The 14221-nt window shown below is 41.7% G+C and overlaps 1 protein-coding gene across 1 annotated transcript; it reads right to left on the bottom strand.

The window, feature by feature from the left end:
* Nucleotides 1-13307: 13307 nt before the first annotated feature.
* LOC145050133 (uncharacterized) lies at nucleotides 13308-13988 on the bottom strand. The gene has a single exon (XM_078998430.1). It carries the CDS (start codon nucleotides 13986-13988, stop codon nucleotides 13308-13310), a length of 681 nt encoding a protein of 226 aa, XP_078854556.1.
* Nucleotides 13989-14221: the final 233 nt, after the last annotated feature.

The following is a 14221-nucleotide window of genomic DNA, read 5'->3' as shown; positions in this document are numbered from 1 at the left end:
AGGCTAGGTATTCATATTTAGGACTAGAGTCGCCTGATGTGTGATGCCTTATCCTAGGAGTTACTGCTACTCTGAATTACTTGGAGTGTGAGTTGGTAGCGGAGAGGAGCTTATGAGAGGTCTATTGGGTGGTAGCATGCGACAGTGAGATATAGAGTACTTGTGATCTAGAATCCTAGGAGGAGGACTTGGGGTGAATACATATGTAGTGTGGAAGGTAGTATTGGGCCCGTACTACTGGAAAAACCAGACCAGTAAGCAGTCAAATTAAGAATCCTTAGGGTACTAAGGAACAAGTAGGGTTGTGTGATGGAGTGCGAGAATACTCGAGCGAGTCTCTAATTTCTTTTGTGTTGCGTTTCAGAGACATCATGGTGCGTACGCGCCACACTCCATAGAGTAGTGTGTGTTAGAGATGATGAGATTCGCAGGATGATTCATGATGAGGTGGTTGCATCCATTCGTGCTGAGATATTGGAGATGTTTGGGTCTATCAAGACCACGCTGATTGATACATTTGACGAGCGGTACGCTGCTTTTACCGATGCTATTGTTGCTGCAGCCACCGCAGCCGTCGCCGCTGCTAGGCCACAGGGGGGTGACTCGTTGATGTACCAGGACTTCAATAACACAAAGCCACCAGAGTTTGATGGGACTTAGGATCTAATAGTAGCAATGAGATGGATCTCCGACATTAAGGGATGCTTCTACACATGTTCTTTTCCAGAGCATCTGAGGGTACGGTTCGCATTGAACCGGCTTCGCTTAGGAGTGAAGGACTAGTGGAAGTTTGTGACAGCTGACTTTTCTATAGCAGAGATTACCGCGGTGACTTGGAAGAGATTCACCGCTATGGCTCGAGACGAGTACGTTCCCCCAGTGGAGAGGGAACGGTTGGCCCAGGAGTTCTTGTCCCTCAAGCAGGGGACTGAGTCTGTGACTGTGATCACACAGATGTTTCATGAGAAGGCGTTGTTTTGCCCTAAGCACGTGTCTTCCAAGCAAACACGTATGAGGCAATATTTGAGCATTCTGAGGATAGACATTTGTGAGTTCGTGGCGAACATGACATACCAAACATTTCTTGAGCTCCAGGAAAATGATCAGAAGAAAGAGATTAAGCTAGAGACTCAGAGGAGGGATAGGCGGCCTGCACAGTCTCAGCCGGCGGCTAAGCGGGCGAAGCCCGCTGATTCGAGATTGGGAGGTCAGAAGGGCCGCACTTGTAGGAAATGCGGCAAGAGCCATGATGGGGTGTATAGAGCAGGCGTGTGTTACAAGTGCGGGAAGGAGGGGCATATCACGAGGGATTGCCCCAATGGATTTTCGGTTTGCTTCCATTGCAACCAGACTGGCCATAGCAAGGCTGAGTTCCCACAGCTGCTTCAGGGATCAACGCAAGGATCTGTGCCTCCTACCACTCGAGCTACCGAGAGTCGGCCTGTGAAGGCCGAGGCACTGAAGGCTCGCGGTAGAGCCTTCCAGTTGACAGCGGAGGAGGTCCGCGCAATACCCAATGTTGTGGCTGGTATGTGATCTTTTTATTAATATTTTGTTTATATATGATTCTTATTTGTGATATGTTTAGGTAGTTTTCTTGTGAGTTATGTACCTGCTTTCGTGTTGTTTGACTCGGGTGCGAATCGGTCCTTCGTATAGCTAGCATTTAGTCGTCGCATCAGTAGTCGACATGAGGCATTGAGTCGACGTTTGAGAGTCTCCATAGCTGATGAGCATGTTGTTTTTGCGACTGATGTGATCCAGGGATGTGTGCTTGAGATTTTTGGAGTCGAGTTTCCGATATATTTGGTACCTATCGCGATGAGGGATGTCTGTTTCATCATGGGCATGGACTTGTTGAGACGCTTCGAAGCCATGATTGAATGTGAGCGGCAGTTGGTGACCATCCGAAACCCTAATGGGGGAGTACTTACAGTATTCGGCAAGGGTACCCGATCTGGGTCAGCATTTTGTTCGGTTGCTCGAACGAGGCAGAGCTTGCAGCAGGGTTGCATGGGTTTTCTGGCGTATGTGTCGGATACACTGGATCTTATGGAGAGACCGAGTACTGTCGCTGAGGTTCCGGTGGTTAGCGAGTTTCCAGACGTTTTCCACGAGGAGTTACTGGGTGTGCCTCTCGAGAGGCAGGTGGAGTTTTGCATTCATTTGCTTCCAAGGGCGGCACCTATCGCCATGGCACCCTATCGCCTTGCGCCGCCAGAAATGCAAGAATTATTCTCGCAACTTCAGGAGCTTTTGGAAAGCGATTTATTCGGTGGAGTAGCTCGCCGTGGGGAGCATTGATCCTTTTTGTCAAGAAAAAGGATGGTTCACACCGGATGTGCATTGATTACCGGGAGTTGAACAAGCTGACAGTCTAGAACCGTTATCCACTCCGGAGGATCAACGATCTATTCGATCAGTTGCAGGGTGCATCTTGGTTTTCCAAGATTTCTTTGAGGTCTGGTTATCATCAGATGAGGGTTCGTGAGGAGGATATTCAGAAGACAGTATTTATAACTCATTATGGGCATTACGAGTTCGTGGTGATGCCTTTCGGGCTCACCAATGCACCAACAGTGTTCATGGATCTCATGAATCGGGTATGTAGGCCTATGCTGGATCATTCGGTGATCGTGTTCATCGACGATATTTTGGTGTATTTGAGGTCTAGAGGGCAGCATGGGGATCATTTGAGAGAGGTTGTCGGAGTATTGAGATCGGAGAGGCTTTATGCCAAATTCTCCAAGTGTGATTTCTAGTAATAAGAGGTCCAATTCTTGGGACACCTCGTTAACCAGAATGGGATTTTGGTCGACCAGGCCAAGATTGAGGCGGTTATGAGTTGGGCTGTGCTGAGATCCCCCACCGAGATCAGGAGTTTTCTGGGGTCGGCCGACTACTACCGAAGGTTTATCAGAGATTTCTCCAAGATTGTTGTTCCTCTCACCAAGTTGACCCGGAAGGGTGTTGCTTTTGTTTGGGGTCCCGATCAGCAGACCTCATTTGGGGCTCTTCGTCATAGATTGTGCGAAGCTCAAGTGTTAGCTCTTCCTGAGGTAATGGAGGACCTTGTGGTTTACTGTGATGCATCTATATCAGGGTTAGGTGCAGTGCTTATGCAAAGGGGGCACGTGATAACATATGCATCATGGCAACTAAAGCCTCACGAGACGAGGTATCCCACCCATGATTTAGAGTTGGGGCAGTAGTATTCGCCCTCAAGATCTGGCGTCACTACTTGTACGGGGTTCTTTGTACCATTTACACGGACCACAAGAGCTTGAAGTATCTGATGGATCAGCCTAACCTGAATATGCGCCAGAGAAGATGGTTGGATGTGGTAAAAGATTACTATTGTGAGACTTTATATCAACCGACCAAGCTAACCTGGTAGCCGAAGCCCTGAGCCGCAAGGCGGATTGTGCCCCGATTTGGGATATATGCATGAGGATGACAGTGATGACTCCGATATTGGATATCATTTGAGAGGCCCAGGAGGAGGCCATGAGACCGGAGAACCGCAAGAAGGAGCGGGTGATCGGCTAGGTATCCAAGTTTGTGATGGATAGTCAGGGACTTATGACCTTTCGAGGTCGGATTTTGGTGCCTTATAAGGGCGGAGCTCGTAGCACTCTGATGGAGGAGGTGCATAGGTCGAGATTTTTGATCCATCCCAGGGCCACTAAGATGTATTTGGATCTGAAAAGAGACTATTGGTGGCCCTGTATGAAGAGGGATGTAGCGTGGGTAGTAGAGAGGTGCTAGCCCTGCCATCGGGTCAAGGCAGAGCACCAACGTCCACATGGTCCATTGCAGCCTTTGGAGATTCTAGAATAGAAGTGGGAGCAGATCTCGATGGACTTTATCACCAAATTACCGAGAACGGAGCATGGAGTTGACGCGATCTGGGTGATTGTGGAACGGTTGACGAAGAGTGCTCACTTCCTTGCTATTAGTGACCGCTCTTCTACTGAGAAGCTGGCAGAGATTTATGTGTGAAAGGTGGTAGCTCGGCATTGAGTGCCGACATACTTAGTGTCGAATCAGGATGTGCGATTTACTTCCAGATTATGGAAGAATTTCCATGAGGAGTTAAAAACGCGATTGCATTTTAGTACCGCCTACCATCCGTAGACATGTGGACAGAGTGAGCAGACGATACAGATGCTCGCGGACATGCTCCGAGCATGCGTTATGGATTTCGGTGGTAGTTGGGACTCATACCTACCCTTGGCTGAGTTTTCCTATAATAACAGCCATCACTCGAGCATCAATATGCCTCCCTTTGAGCTTCTTTCTAGGAGGAGGTGTCGTACTACCATCTGATGGGGAGAGGCGGGGCAGAGAGTTATGGGTGGCACTAAGATAGTGTTGAAGACGACCGAGCAGATTTAGCAGGTCAGACAGAGGTTGCAGATGGCTCAGAGTCGTTAGAAGAGTTACGCGGACAGACGGCGATCCGAGCTTTAGTTCTAGGTATGAGACTTTGTGCTTCTGAAAGTTTCCCCATGGAAAGGAGTGATCTGGTTCAGGAAGACGAGCAAGTTGGGGCCTCGATATATTAGGCCTTTCAGGGTGATTGCCAGGGTAGGCAAGGTAGCATATTAGTTGGAGCTACCTGAGGAGTTGAGCCAGATCCATAGCACATTCCACATGTCCTAGTTGCGGAAGTGTGTGGCTGATGAGATGGCAGTAGTGCCATTAAAGGACACTCAGGTGGATGAGAGCCTAAATTACATCGAGAGGCCGATCGCAATCCTAGATCGGAAAGTGAAGGTTCTGAGGAACAAGGAAGTACCCCTAGTTCAGGTCTAGTGGCAACATTAGAAGGGGTCTGATTTGACATGGGATTCGGAGTCGGAGAAGCGGGAGCAGTACCCCGAGTTATTTACGGAGCAAGACTTAGAGGCCGAAGTCTGATTCGAGTAGGGCAGAATTGTAACATCCAGGAATTTAGGTATATCTCTTTGATCCTTTTCTTTCCTCGAGTCGTAAAAATTAGTCCTTGAAATAAATGTTTGGCTTTTGAGTATGCTGGGCGTAAGGGAGAGTATGTTGCGCGTACTCATGAGCGTATTCTTCACGCGGAGTCTACCTAGTATGATGGGTGTACCATAGTGTACGATGGTCGTACTAGGTTCTGATTGAAACCCTAATTGTGGAGGTGAGCCCTATATAAGGAACATTATGGCCTCACTTTTAGCCACCATTTCCAGAGAGCAAAAACCTAAGTGTGCCATAACCCTCGTTCTAGAGCTTGTGTGAGTGTGGTTGAGCTTGAAAATGTTCTTGTGTGCTTTTGAAGAGAAGGAGCTGCCATTGAAGGATCTAGAGTTGGAGGGCAATCTTTGGATCTGAACTTTTTGAGGTTGGAGCATCATTTGGAGGTAAAAATCTTGGAGCTTTATCAATCGTTTTGATTTGTGCACTATGGACCATTTTTAGGGTTTTTCTCCAAAAGGTGGAGACGTTATGAGTAAAGGAGCTCCATAAACCATGATCTATCTATATTCAGTGTATAAAGTGTTATAGATCCATAAAAATCCAACCTTGGACGTTAGGAGTGATCCATGCATGAGGTATGAACTCTTTAGTGAAGGAAGTGGTGTTTTTTGATGATGATGACCTTTACAGCCATGCAAGGGCATAAAATCTTCGAGTTTATGGATTAGGAGGCTGTAGGGGGTCCAGATCTGTATTTTGAGCCAAGGTCTTAACTGATTAAGACTATAAGTTAGATAATAGTGAAACTGGAACGTACCGTGACAACCCAAAATTTTCATTCGTACAAACTCTAAACTCAATCACTTTAATTAAAAGTCAATTACATTTTTAATAATTGTTAGCCAATTTAAAAGTCTGTTTGAGTGTTATAATTCTTTATTCTTCAAACGAACGAAGGAAAGGAAGTACCGTCTCGGGTCTTGAAGTAGCAAACCCACCCAATACACCCTAATAAAGAGTTCACGGCCAAACTTTTAGAGTTTGGGCCATAAACTCTTGTGTGACCATGAACTCATGCCTTAGGCATGAGTTTACTTCCCAAAATCCTCATTTTTCACTTCCATTCTCAAGAACACCCTCTATTCTCTCTCAACTATCATCCCGTGTTTCACCCGATCTTCTGAAAACGTAAGTGTTTCTCGACTTGATTTGTTGTTATAACCTAACATCTAGTAGTTATACATCATATCATCCATTCATTATGGAGTTACGAGTTTACGGCCATAAACCCCCCAAGGATTGGTCCATGGGCCTTAAACTCCCTTAAGAAGGCCAAATGATGCCCTAACTTCCCCATATGGCTTGGAATAATGCATAGAACCTTATATTCTTGCATTTAAGACCTTAAATCATGAAGTGAAAGACCAAGTGAGAGTTTACGACCGTAAACTCTATGTTTACAGCTGTGAACTCCCTTAAATGGTTCATTTGGATCCTTAACCCCTTCATATGCCCTAGATTTGAACCTAGCGTAATTCTACAAGTGATATAAGACCTTTAAACATCCAATAACACACCACCCATGAGTTTACGGCCGTAAACTCATGGGGATATGGTCTTAGGGCCGAAATCTCCGTAAAGAGTTTACTCTTGAAGAGTAAACTCCCTAACTAGGCCATACACCCCCTTATTTCAACCCAATAGCCTCCTAACAATTGACCAAAGGGTTTTTCTACACATTAGGATGCTTATATGTGTTTAATTAGTATTATAAAAACTAATTGTATGTAAGCATATGCCTTCATATGTTACTAGGTCATTAAGTGTGTTCAAGTCTTCACTTGACACTGAGCACCCAACCAGCACCTCCATCCGATCCACTTACAGCAGGTGAGTTCATACCCCTGAATTAACCTTTTAAATGATTTTTAACTTCTTTTATAGGGGGGAAGACAAGTTGATCTATACAGTTATTAGATAAGTCACATGTGTTTAATAACTATATAGAAAAATAGATATTTGCATGATAACTGTTTTATCCAGCTTAAGATGTTCCAATCTCGCTTTCAACTCTTGTTAAAGTATGAATTTCTCTTTTAGATTATCATAAGTATTCGAAAGGTTTTCTTCACTTAATCTGTTTTATAAAAATCATTTTCAAAGCTATTATGAAAGGTTTTTCAAAGGATTCCAAAGATTTTCAAAACTTGTTTTACAAACTGACATCAAGTCGTAAATTTCTAATGTTTAAAGGTTTTCCTAAGTTTTCTTCTATGATTTTATTTCGTTAAAAGCATGCCTGTATTTGTATAGTTATATAAATAATGTATGAAAGACTTAGGAAGGCTAGCTCGCCTTATTTCCTTTTCCTCGTTGGGATGTGGTCTGGTGGGTATCGGTTATCCGTCTGAAGGTCGTTTAAACATTAGTTATATATCATGTATACATATATAGATGATGTGTGCAAAACTCACTTAGTTTAAAACCTACTTTTTAATTGAAAAACAACACACAAAGGCAGTGAACCTATCAATTGTGGTATAGTTGGATAAGTAGGGTATCGAACATAGGGAATGGCAAATTAAAATTAAAAACTAATTTTATCTAAATTAATAAATAAGAATAGGTTTTCTCTAGTTTTTCAAGACGAGAAACTTGCTAACTATTACTAATTTAAGAACTAGAAAATAAAGACTTAACTAGATTCAATAATTGGGAAGGAACTTCTGTTTAGTTCAACTCAATTGACCCTATGGTTGATTTTAAGGTAATGGTGCAATGGATTAATTCTTTTGTTGGTTACTGATTCAAATGATTAGATTCATATTCACTACACTAATCCTTAGCAAATAAACTAACTTAAACAGTGGCCAATTGTCTAATTTAATTAGATTTACTAGATCAATTATTCAGATTAATTTAGACTTGCAATAGTTAACTAATTTAATCTTCTAATTAACTTCTTGTTGATGGTCATCACACAAGCTTGCATAAGAATTTACTAAATTCTCTTATTAACTCTAGTTTCATATTCATTAATCCTAGACGTATGGCATAGTGATCACATAGCATATGAGGTTAATAATCAATAGATGTTCATGCTAATCAATTATCTTCCTATTAACAGAAAATTAATTATTACTCACATACAAGGTTCTTTAGCAAGCTAAAATAACAAAAATTCACCAACTTAGAATTAATCCTACCAATCAATCAAACCATATTGTCAACTTTGTTTCCCTAAATAGAAGTCTGAAGGTTTTATCTCATAATTGAAGTAAATAACAGCAAACTAACAGAGTCAAATTGTTTAACCATAATGATAAAACAAAAGAATAAGTGGAATGATGAAATTTTGCCTCAATTCTTCTTTGGGATTGAATTCTAGCTTCTCTCGTCGTCTTCTGGGGTTTCTCTGCCTTTTTAATCGCAGCTAAACTCTTCTGAATCGTTCCAGAACTCTCCTCCATCATTCTAAGGAGTTATCTATATATATATATATATATATATATATATATATATATATATATATATATATATATATATATATATATACGAATCGACTCGTCGAGTCAGGTGGCGACTCGTCGAGTCCATCTCTCAGTCCCCGTGTTGTGATAAGTCTCTGGAATCCCGAGTAATTATCTTCTCGATTCTTCGATCGGACTCGCCGAGTAGTCGACCCTACTCGCCAAGTGGGTGTTATTTTTGGTGTTTTTCTTCTTTGTTCCATTCTCGATCTCTCAACTGCTTCTCCTGCTTCCGAGCTTCATTTTTGGACTGAAAATATAATTCAAACACTTTTGAGTACCTTTTGTCCATATAATGCAATAATTTAGCTAATAAATGAATAAAAACCTATACTTAATATGAACTAAATATGCACATATCAAAATACCCCACACTTGACTTTTGCTTGCCCCCAAGCAAAACTAAATTTTAAAACACTAGAATCACATATAACAACTCCAATCTAACCCAGCCATTATGCCAAGACCGCAACGCATGCATTTGTGTCTAAAATTTTTCCTAAGGACCTCCCATACTCCAAACTCATAATCCTCATAAACATTTACCCACTCACCCCGAACTATGCTCATTTTATGCAACCCTCTGAATCCATCCGCAGAAAACCTCTTACCCTCAAGGTACTTTTAATTGAGCAACCCAAGCATACATAATCTAGAATTACAACTTTTCGATACCACTATGGAGCTTTTTGGAATTCTTCATTTCCTTAATAATTTGATCTTTGAACTCTTTGAATTCACCACTTTTATTGATTTTTGGTATCTTCAACTTTTTGCATTTCTTGGAATTTTGATCTTTTGTTCTTTACTTTAACTTTGATGCTCCAAAAATTCTTCAAACTTTTTCTTGTAATTCTCTTTTTTTTACATGTAACTCACTTTTTTCACTCAATAAATCTACATGCTTAAGCATGGGCGCTCAATCTCAACATTTATTGGCTAACGATAATAATCTTCCTGGATACATTTCAGGTTTAGGCTGCTAAACATATTCCATCCCTCGGGCTGAGCGGGGTCGTGTGTTTTGTCCTATGATTTCACTGGAATAAGGAAGCCACAAATGCACTAGAACGTATATAGGCTCGACTAAACATTTGGGTCTTCATGCAATTATCAACACAATTCTAACATAAAATCCTAATTTTACTTTTACCAAAATTTCCTAAATTAAATCCTAAGTAATATTTTTGGTATGCAAAAATTTTAAAATTAATTAAATTATGATTCTAAATTTTCTAATATGTATGACCAACCCCCTACCCCACACTTATTTTATGCAATGCCCTCATTGCATATTATGCAAAAACTAAAAATGCAAATATATAGAGAATTAGAACAAACTCCCCTGGGGCAGCAGTCGATAGGTTGATAAACCTTCTTCAGCTCCTTCTTCTCTTGACTTTAGCCATAGGAACAACTCATGCATGGCTTGGGCATCAAAATCTTGTGTGACAGCTCCAAATATATAGGAGAAACAGTGTAAGATCTTCAAAAATCGAAATGGAAGAAATAAGTGGTCAAGTGCTACACTCATCAGCATCAAATCAGCAGTCCCTTTGGTTTAAAAATGAATGACTCGTCGAGTCATGTATGTGACTCGTCGAGTATAAGCACGGACAACTCCATATGTGTGAGAATACTAGGCGACTCGTCGAGTCAGTTTAGTGCACTCGACGAGTAGACCGCTGGACAAGAAAAAATGGCATTTTGCATTTGTTCCAGCCTCTAATAAGTCTTCAAAATTTCTCCTCACTTCTGGACTAACTCGCTCATGTCCTTAAGGACCGGACTCGATACTTTGACTCTAATGCTTCCCTTTCTTGACTCTCTATCACTCTTATAACCCTTTTGAATCTATAACTTTTACCCTCCTATGCAAGCATTCTTAATTCAATTCTGAAAAATAATCAAAGCAATCACACATTAAGCAAAACAGTAGAAAGTCTTAACACATTCAAACAAACCAAATAAAAACAAAAAACATAAACAATAAAAATTGAATATTGTCTAATAAAAACATAAAGAAATAAATCCTCCTCCTCGTCATAATCCGGTGTTGTTCCACTTCCTCCCGCACCACTCCTTGTACTAATCACCTCGTCCCACGATGGAATATACGGAAAGTTACCACCATTGATATGCGGTATGTTGAAGTGATCGAAAAGCCGGATATGTGATTGATTGCTAAAATTGATGCCCCGCGCCATTTGATCTTGTAACCGCCTCATCTCCACATTGTACCAATCCATTGGTACTTCTTCATTATCAACCAGAATCACCGGCGGCTCCTCCTCCACATCCCGCTCCCTCCTCGATCGGACCCTCCTTCCCGGTGCTTCGGGACCAACTACCGGATCATCATGCGGGATAGCATAATGACCACCACCATAGTCTTCAATAATCCTGGCCCACCGGAAAAGAATTAGATTGAATGGAGGTGTAGGAATCATCGTCATAAAGTTCCATGCACCACGGGACATCAACCCAAACGAGTTGGCTAGCCAGGTAACAAACATACCACCATTGATTCGAGAAGTTTTGTGATCCTTGACCGCACCCTCCGATGGATATGAAGCCAAACACCAAGGAATATTGCAAAAAAATGTCGGGTGTGGTAATGCTCCATAAGTAGAAGACATCAAGGTTAGAAACCTTGTCATAATCCTTCCTTTAGTTAATAGTGGATGAAATGAGACGATGAATAAGGCGATGTGTAGGCGATCGTATGTTCCCTTCTTGTGCCGATTTCGGAATATAAACTTTGTTGCCAATCGTGTTCCACCACCCCATACTCGTCACTCCATCGGGAAACACCATGTGGGATTGCTCCAAAAAGGCCCGAAAGATAGTTGTTGAGACCAAGGGCTGGTCATAAATTCCCAATCGACAGGCAAGGTCGAGCACAGAACATTGATGAAATTCACCCCCAAGGCAGAAACTGAAACTTATTGGGTGATAACAATCCACCCCCCCCCCCCCCCCCCCCCGTGAAAGATACCGTGGAGAAGAACTCTAGGAATAGCTCCAAATACACCGGCTCTTGGATTCGAAAGACCCGGCTCCACCCCTCACAAATCATCATTTCTCCCTCGTGGGTAAACTCCTTTAAAAGATAAGGAGCTAACTCCTCTTCATAGCGTACTCCTTGCAACCAATCCCAATCTATCCTATTGGGCACGTAAATTTCTTTCTTCCTTATGTTGGCTAACTTCTTCTTCCACTTCCGCATTGTTGAAGCGGACTCAAATTGTGGGAAATTCAACCAAGGAAAGTCCCCTTGGTGTCCCCCAGAACTTTTCCCCCTGTTGAACATTCTGCAAAACAAAGATAAAAAAAAACCTAGAAACATAGATTATAATTAAAAGACATCATCCACATGTCCCCCGACTCGACTCGTCGAGTCCATGTACGACTCAGGGAGTCGCAAGAACTGCACAAGTCAGTCGGCGGGTCGGTCTAAATTGGACCATGAAATCTCAAAATTTCTTCAAGGGTTTTGTCTAGGCACATGTGTATAAGGTATTAGGCAAGAATAAGCATGTAAAACATCATAATTCATGAAAAATCGAAACCCTAGAAATTTAGTATTTTTCAAAATCGTTTTTTTCTATGCAATTTCCATCATATATAATCTTAGAATCATGCTTTTAACAAAAAAAAGAGGAAGAAATTCGTTACCTTTTGCGATGGAACTTGAAAAAAATTGAAGAACAATGAAGAGGAAGATGAATGCTTGAGAGAGAATTAAGAGAGAGGCGCACGGCGAGTGGGTGTTAAAAACTGATTCTTTTAGGGTTAAAACCCTAGTTACCAGTTGTAAAAGTAATTATTATTAATATTTTTTTCTGTGAATAATACCGACTTGTCGAGTCGGGGTCAGACTCGGCGAGTCTGGTCGCGATGCCATTTTTTCTGAAATCTATATGGACGCGTCGAGTCACGGTCAGACTCGGTGAGTCTCTTGCAAATAATCCAAAATTTTTAAAATTCTTATCATTTATTAAGAAAAGAAAATTTATTTCACCCCACACTTAGTCCATACGCACTCTCAAGCAGACATATCCGATGTATTGGAGAATTAAAAGTCTAAAAACGAACGAAAATTTTAAACAAAACTAAAAGAGTAAAAGGAAGCAAACTCTAAATAACGGGTTGCCTCTCGCCAAGCGCTTCTTTTTAAGGAGTCGTTAGCTGGACTCCTTCCCGTCTACGTCTCGTCATCTTCCAGCATCGGGAATGCACGCCTAGTTTTCTGTGGTTTGTACTTCGTTTTATAAGCGTGAATCTTCTTTTTGTAAGCCCGTTTTGATTCCTCTCTCTTCCTTTTCATAGCATCATTCTCAGCTGCTTGGGCTTCCATTCTCCTCCTTTTCTTCTTCACCATATTCGTTTTCACCTTCTTTTGCACTTCTTTTCCTTCAAAATTAATTACTTCGTATTTTGTGAAGGTGCATGCTCTAGGTTTGGTAATGGATGGTTGATCAGCTTCCACCCTCCTTTCTTTTACCTCCTCTTCTTTTTCTGTGTTCACCCCATCTTCAAGTGTAATTGCATTAAGACATGCTATATAGGCGTGTTGAACTTCCGTATCCATGTCTTCTTTTGTTGTTTGTTCTCCTAGAGAATGAGCAAAATTTCCAAATCCAGACTATACAGAGGACTAGCAACAAATAGATCTAAATCGTTCAAGCTGTTATCAAATTCTACTGGACTTGTCGAGTCCGGTAAAGTGACTCGGCGAGTCTGATCGTATTCCATCATTTCTTGGGTGTTTTCTGAGTCGGCTCCTTCCAGTAGCTTTTCTAACTCCTCCAAGTCCTTGTTAGCATCTCAATCCTCTCCAGAATGTAGCAGAAACTTGCTTGGATCTTCTTTTTGCAAAAGTGCATGTTCTTTTTGTAGTATCTCATCCTCCAAATGGATAAATGAGATATTTTCTTTTCTTTCCTGTTCTTGCTTGGCTTCTGGTATAGCTTTAAATATTACGGACTTGTCACCCACTGTCAATGTTAGTGTAGACTCACATACATTAATTAAACCACATGCGGTGTTTAAAAATGATCTCCCCCAAATGATTGGAGTTTTGGGGTCTTCTTCCATGTCAACCACCACAAAGTCTACTGGAAAGATGAACTTCTTGACTTTAATAAGGAGATCCTCACAAACGCCTTGTGGATAAATTATTGTCTTGTCTGCCAAATGGATCTTCATATTTACCGGTCTTGGCTCCGGTAAATTCAACCTCTTAAAGAAAGAGAAAGGCATCAGATTGATGCTTGCACCCGAGTCGGTCAATGCTTGGGTGACAACTTCATTACCAAATTGGCACGGAATTATAATATTCCCCGGATCGCCCTTCTTCTCGGGTAGCTCACTCAATAGTATCTCCGCGACTTCAGCCAAATCTTTCCTAGCAGCAAAAAGACCTTTTAGCAAGTTAAAGTACTTGGGTGTTGTGAGCATTGTTTCTACAAATGGCACATTGACTTGGAGGGCTTTAACGTGCTTCATAAATATTCTCTATGCTTCAACTTTTTCCGCAGACATGGCTTTGATTGGGTAAGGCAAAGGAAGATTATATGGTTTTAAGGGAATGACAGTTTTGTCATTTAAGCATGGACTCATCGAGTCCATTAGAGGGACTTGGCGAGTCAGATCGGGTTTTGCTGGAGCCGACTCTTCTGCCCTTTCGGCCTTTCTCTTGGAGATTCTCAGTGTATCTGTGAATATTTCTTCCTTGCTGG

This window comes from Lactuca serriola, chromosome 5, assembly GCF_051521515.1.
Source record: "Lactuca serriola cultivar US96UC23 chromosome 5, Lser_US96UC23_V15, whole genome shotgun sequence".
Taxonomy (NCBI): Eukaryota; Viridiplantae; Streptophyta; class Magnoliopsida; order Asterales; family Asteraceae; genus Lactuca; species Lactuca serriola.
Note: the sequence above shows the minus strand (reverse complement) of the source record. Positions and strands in the feature narration are given on the sequence as shown.

What these genes read in the sequence shown, in the direction of transcription:
- LOC145050133 (XM_078998430.1), bottom strand. Translation starts at nt 13,988, where the DNA reads ATGAAGCACGTTAAAGCCCTCCAAGTCAATGTGCCATTTGTAGAAACA.